At 44.4% G+C, this 7,152-nt stretch overlaps 1 protein-coding gene across 1 annotated transcript; it reads left to right on the top strand.

Moving 5' to 3' along the window:
* The first annotated feature begins 4,410 nt into the window (after positions 1–4,410).
* LOC145400925 (uncharacterized) lies at positions 4,411–6,522 on the top strand. Its single transcript, XM_080273290.1, has one exon. The coding sequence runs from the start codon at positions 4,411–4,413 to the stop codon at positions 6,520–6,522; it is 2,112 nt and encodes a 703-aa protein (XP_080129416.1).
* The last annotated feature ends 630 nt before the right edge of the window (positions 6,523–7,152 follow it).

Below are 7,152 nucleotides of genomic sequence, written 5' to 3'. Positions count from 1 at the left end.
AGGTATAATTGTTCCTCTGTACAAAGGAAAAGGAGAGAGAAGTATGTGGTAACCATAGGGGTATTTGCCTTCTTAGTGTGACTGGTAAAATATATGGTAGAATACTCATTGATAGGGTTAGGCATATGACAGAGGAGCTAGTTGGAGAAGAACAAGGGGGATTTAGGAAGGGAAAAGGGTGTGTAGACCAGATATTTGTTCTAAGATGTTTAGTGGAGAAGTATCTAGAGAAGGGAAGGAAAGTGTATGCTGCCTTCATGGACTTGGAGAAAGCTTATGACAGAATAGATAGGCAAGGTATGTGGAAGGTATTAAGAATATATGGAGTGGAGGGGAAATTGTTGAGTGCTGTGAAGAGTATGTATAAGGGAGCTAGGGCTATGGTGCGAGTGGATGGTGAGCTGAGTGAGTTCTTTGATCTCAGTGTGGGACTGAAACAGGGGTGTGTAATGTCTCCATGGCTGTTTAATATATATATGGATGGGGTTGTAAAGGAGGTTCAAGGTAGGGCAGTGGATGTGGGGGTGGCCTAATGAATGAGGGTGAGATTTGGAAGCTTCCGGTGTTGCTGTTTGCTGATGATACAGTATTGTTGAGTGAAGATGAATGGGAGTTGCAAGGTTTGGTGAATGAATTTGGGACAGTGTGTAGGAGGAGGAAGCTGAAAGTTAATGTAAACAAAAGTAAAGTTATGGTGTTTGAGAGGAATGAAGTCACAGAGTGTGCAGTGAGGTTGGATGGTGAGGATATGGAGAATGTGAGTGCATTCAAGTACTTGGGTAGTGTGATGAGTAAGGATGGAACTTTGGGGGATGAAGTAAATGAAAGGGTACAGCAGGGAAGGAAGGTTGTTGGTACACTGAAAGCAGTGATGAGAAATAGGGAGGTGAGTATGGAAGTTAAGAAGTCACTGCATGATGGTATTGTGATCCCTACCCTGACGTATGGAAGCGAGGCGTGGACCTTGCAAGAAGGGAACAAATCAAGAGTGAGAGCAGTGGAAATGAGTTACTTGAGAGGAGCATGTGGAGTGACGTGGAGGGACAGGTTGACGAATGAAGAAGTGAAGGAACGTTGTGGGGTAGATGTGGATGTGGTTGAAAAGATTAGGAGAAATACACTGAGGTGGTTTGGACATGTGGAGAGGATGGAGAATGAAAGACTGACTAAGAGGGTGTATGTAGGTGAGGTGGAGGGAGGGAGAGGGAGGGGTAGACCGAGGATGAGGTGGAGGGATGGAGTTGAGAGGTATATGAGGGAGGGGGGGGTGAGTTGGGGGGAGGGGAGTCAAATGGTGGGTGACAGAGTGACTTGGAGGCGTTTTGTCTGCGGCCACCCTTTGCGGGATTAGGGCGTCGGGCTATAGATAGATAGATAGATAGATCACTTCAGCCCATTTCGTAAATAGCGTCCATCTTGGACGCCATCTTAAATTACTCAAAATGCTCAAGGGTGACAAGAGGGCACCCGGCAGTGCCATAATCTACACATTCTTAGCTTTCAAATAACACGAACAACAAAAGTATAAACAACATTAAAAAGTACTCCCTAAAATCTTGATTTGGCTGCCAGACTAAATACATTGTTCATTTTAAAACCAGTAATTCTCTCTCTCTCTCTCTCTCTCTCTCTCTCTCTCTCTCCAGCTAAAAAAATCCATAATGTAGCTCTCTACATCACACGTCCTTTACCGGTACCAGATTCCAAACTTTTACTGTGATCACGAGGCTTGCATCTCTTGTCAGTGCGTAAGAAGATTTAAAACACTTGTATCATTTCGAAAATACAGTGTGTGGTAGCAACTTCAGATTAACCCGTCACATCCCGAGGTTTTGCACACCCCCGACATCCCCCAGTCCCGAGGTATTTTTGAAAAAAATTTTTTTGGTTAAAACCTTCACTTTTGGTGAGAAACATCGAAAATTCATAGAGAAATCGCTCACCTGAGCTTTAAAATACTCAATCCAGGTAGGAGTTCCTCCTTACCTGACTGGGTTTTCTAACATGCTGGCACCAAAGAAAACGAGTTCTATGGGAGGGTAACTATTTTATCCACTCATAAACGGTATTTATTTATTTGGTACGAATTTATATGTAGTATGAGAGTATATTGGTTTTCAAGCAGTAATATAGGCATTATAAGCATTATTTCACTCACTAATCACCATTCATGACCTTTTTTTTCCCACATTACCTAATCATCATTTCTGACTATTTCTTCCTCTAATGCTATGTAAACCTTGTCCTCCACATTGTCATCGATTGGGGAATCACTCTGGCCCTGAATGTCTTTATTGGCCAGGTCACTGGTAACAGGTGAATTGCCGAGACAATGGCGTGAGGGGGGGAAGGGGGAGGTTATGTGGTGTAAGGCATTGTCCCTGCTTGGCATCTTGTAGAGGAATAGAGGAAGGTGTCCCGTGTATACATACGAAAAATCACGTGCGAAAATTGAAAATTGTGCAAATTAGGGACCTTGCAATTGCACGACGTACCGGTACGTCGCCAGGACTGGCAAATGCAAATCATTGCAACGTACCCATACGTTGATGGGACGGGGCTGGTTAATCAAGGGGAAATGGTGATCGAATTGTAGACGCAAGTTTGGTCCCAGGCTCTGGGACCATCTGTTGCTAGATTATATGGGCGCCCAAGTGGTGGCCTGTGAAAAAGTATGGCACATTCTTAACTAGGAGGACAGCTGGGCCTCAGAGAGTGGCTACCATGACTGTGGACAAAAATGTTCGCTTGGACTACAGTTTTGGCATTATGATGTTATCTGTTATGGAAAATTAGTGACATGAAAAGAGAGAGAGAGAGAGAGAGAGAGAGAGAGAGAGAGAGAGATGGACTTCGAAAAATGAATTCGTTTATGTGCTGATGTCGTAGAGCCATGACCTTGTCAAATGGAAGAATTATAGTCACACTTGACTCCACTTCACCATTACGTCGCTTCCCTTCCCTTCCCTTATCACTTCCTTACCTTTCCTTTCCCTGCATCAAATCCCTCTGCTTCCATCCTTCCTTTTTGCCTTGGCACCTCCTACACTCTTCCTCTGTTTCCGTCTTCCCTTGCTCCATAATCACAAGCATTATGTTCCATCTTTAACCATAGCTGAAGAGGATCCAAGTCAGTCTGTAATTGTTTTATCTTACCAATTAGACGTTTTTTCTGAATGTAAGTTAAAGTAATTCTTCAGTGTGTGTAAGTTTATGCCTTTTATGCGTATGTGTTTTTTATGCTAATGGAATTTCTCTTTTGCAGGGAGCTACAAATCCAGTACAAGAATAACTACAAACTGATCAAGTACGACGACTAGTGTGAGCACCAGTTGGCCTAAGGGCATTAGGTGAATAAAAGCTGAATGCTTGTATGAACTGAATATTCATATTTTATGGAGATGAACTGAGGGAAGTAACAACATCAGTGAATACTCCAGGTGAAAGTAAGATATACCAGTATATATAGAGTGAAAATTAATGAACACCTTATTTCTACTTCCTTTCAGATCTGGTGAAAGGAAATTTTAAGAAAATGCAGTCAAACACAAATAACAAAACGTAGTGAATGACAGATTCTGGACTTCGAAGTGTAATAATGCATTCTTATTTACAGCATTCTTCTGTGAAGGAAGTCCTATGAATTTCTGGAGATGTAACATAAAATAATGCCACGGAATGATAATGCTAATATTAAAGTTTATCATTAATGGATTTGGAACTTCAATACATACAGTAGTCTTAAACTTTGGTGACGAAAGGCATTTAAGGAATTGATAAGATTATTATTAAATATGTATCAGCAATACTAAATCAAGACAATTAAGAATTGCTGACAAGGAGATAAATTGAGAGTTGGTCAAAGATAGAAAGACATTGTGATACTTGAGCTGAGAAACAGTGTATTATTTTGGTAATGGGTCTAGAATGAAAAAGATAGGGTACTTAATTGACCTGTCATCAGTCATGGAGACAACAGGCACCTTGTTTTGTAAGAAATCCAGTGTCACAGAGTCTGACCTTCAATAAAGGGTAACTTTTAAATTGATTTTAAGCACAAATGGGATTTGAGTTTGAAACACTCATCTGCAAATGATTTGGTGTGAGAAAGTGTAACCATCTGTAACTACAAAACTCAAATAACTGTTGTGTATGTAGCCTATGAAGAAAGGAAGAAACTTATACTTCAAAGAGGCAAAATATCGATAGAAAGTTCTGTTAGAAGAAGGAAAAAGTCATATACTGCACTGTAACTAGGCCTTAAAAAAAAAAAAAAGATTAAGAAGATTAAGTTCAGTGCTTGTAGAGGCTATTATCAGTCTGAGAGTGGCTGTGGCTAGCCAGACCACCCTGCCCACCTACCCACCGCTTAGAGGATGCCGACCAATCACTCCCACGTGACAGAGAGCGATGGCTCCCCTCGACAGGAATGGTTGGGTGGTACTGGTGACGATGTGTTTGGTGACTTTGGCTTCATCCTCCTCCTGCCCCAACGTCTGCACCTGCCGATGGAAGAATGGCAAGCAAGCGGTCGAATGCCGAGACGAAGGGTTAGTCAGTGTCCCCTCTGGTGTGAACCCAGAAACCCAGGTCCTTGACTTGACTGGTAACAATCTCCAGACCCTACCCAAGCATGCCTTCAGGCATGCAGGGCTTATTAACCTGCAGAAAATTTACTTGCGTGACTGCAAAATTGGCCGAATTGATCCCACAGCCTTCTCCCAGCTCACCAATCTTGTTGAACTAGATCTAAGTGAAAACCTATTGACTGATGTTCCTGCTGTCGCCTTCTCATATACACATGCACTGAGGGACTTGTACCTTGGGGGAAACAGACTCCGCAAAATCCGAAGTGACTCTTTTGCCCATACCCCATCCCTAGTACGCTTGGACCTGAGCTATGCAGGGATTAGGAATGTTGCACAGATGGCTTTCAACCCATTGCCCCTTTTGGAGAAAATTGATCTGCAGGGAAACCAACTGTCCGAACTCCCTGTAGCAGCAGTGAAAAGTCTGGAGAGGGTACATGACCTAAAGATACATAACAACCCCTGGTTATGTGACTGCCGGGTGCTGCCCCTGTGGCGGTTACTAGAAAAGAGACACGTTCCCCACCCCATCTCTCCATCCTGCCATTCCCCACAGAGAATTGCTGGTCACACTTTCCATATGCTGACTGAAGAAGACTTTGCCTGTCCTCCCAGCATTCTACCAGTGGTGCGTGTAGTGCAGGGTGTGGCAGGAGAAAACACTTCTGTTGCCTGCCCTGTTGAAGGCCAACCCCCGCCACAGGTGATGTGGTACAAGGATGAGGTGCCAGTGGTGAATGGATCGGTGATGGGTCTGGGGCCACAACGGATATATATCATCAATGAGGCCAGTAAGAACACAGTGAGTCAACTGGTGATAACAGGAGCTCAAGAGACAGATTCTGGCCCCCTACGATGTGTGGCCATCAACTCTGCAGGGGTGGCATCAGCTAACTTCACCCTGACCATCAAAATGAGAGTTGCCACACAGGCCAAGTTGGACTCTGGTCATATTGCTGGCATCTCAGTAGGTTTAGTGGTGGTGGCACTCATGGCTGTGGTGGTTGGCTTCCTGGTGCTGGCTCGTGCTCGCTCTCATGCCTCCCCCATTCCAGTAAAAGACTCTTCCACTACTCCCTCCTCTGCTGCCACCTCTCCCAATGAGCCCAACCCTGTGCAGAAGCCACCGCGCCTTACAGACGTCAATGGGTCCTCAGGCACTCTTGGTTCATCACTTGGTAACCCTGATGTGATCAGTGAGGCAGAGCGAGCTGTGCAGGTGGTCAATGGCCACATTCCCAGTGGGAATGTGCAAGCTGTAAGTGAGGGCGGGGATTACATGCACACGAAAGGGGACTCCATTTACCCAAGTCACCTCTGGTCCGAGGATGCCACCTCCCAGGAGGCTACTGGTGCTACAGAACCCCCCATACATGAGCACTTCAACCCTGGCTACATGCCAAATGACCCTCCTTATGACAGGTATGATCTGGTTCACTCCACCTCTCACCGGCCTGACTACAACTCGCATGAATTTGATTCTGAGACATATGGTTACTCGGCTGAACACGAGCCTCCCATCCTCGAAGCCCACAGTGATAATCGTGTTGCTCTATGCAATCTGCAGGAGGTCCAGGAGAGTGTTGACCCCACCTATCCTATGTGGCAAGACATTTATGCCCCAGATCAGGAAATCTACAATGGCTCAAAGAGCTGCCGTCAGAATGTGTATGGAGTGAATGTGAGCCGTCCCCCTGTGTATGGGTATGACCCAGAAATGTATGGGTCCAGGGAGAATGTAGTGGAGGGAGCAGAGAGTCCTCAGATTCCCGCTGGACCCCTTGGGGAGCGGCCATGGATACCCGGCTCTCAGGCGCCACCCCATGCCCGTGGAGGAGTGCCTGTCCTTCCCCCACTCCCCAATGGCATTGTAAACCGTATCAAGGCCCGTGATTCCCCTGATGAAGGCTATCAGGAAGGGACAGATGTGTAGTTGGACAGCAGGGACGTCACCTTAGTGATTCAGTTCCTTCCCTCATACACCCCCTCACTTCATGCCTCCAGTTTTCTTCCACACCCTCTGCCTGCTCATCATGACCCAGGAATGATGTGACCATGACCTTGCCATTATGAGATATAACACCGATCACCCATTTGGGATAAGCAGGACAGATCTCTGGTGACAAAGTTGTAGGAAAAATGTCAGTATAAGTAGGCATGGTTCATGAGGAATACGTAAAAGCATGTATAAAATAATTACAAAACATGGTCATTCATTTAAAATGTGTAAATAATATGTGTAAAACATGCTTGTAAAAGTGGAGGCATATCTTGAACTAAAAATTTGATGGATGCAAAAATTTCAATTTAAGCATGTAGAATTTTTAGTGAACCAGGTAGACATTTAAAACGAGATCTGAACATATCCATTTGGGGAATTCTGAGTATGACTGAGAACAGAAAATAATCTTTCAAAGAGTTTTGCATCTGAGTCAAAGGAGAATACCATTAAATCTAAAGAAAAACTGTCAACCAAGTTTTAGTCAGAAAAATGGCACGAAAAAATTTCTGATACCATTTTTTTTTACTCAACTGAGAAATTAGAAAATACTTGTGACGGAAG

This window comes from Coenobita brevimanus, chromosome 6, assembly GCF_032717465.1.
Source record: "Coenobita brevimanus isolate Jiangsu-jjx chromosome 6, ASM3271746v2, whole genome shotgun sequence".
Lineage (NCBI taxonomy): Eukaryota > Metazoa > Arthropoda > Malacostraca > Decapoda > Coenobitidae > Coenobita > Coenobita brevimanus.
Note: the sequence above shows the minus strand (reverse complement) of the source record. Positions and strands in the feature narration are given on the sequence as shown.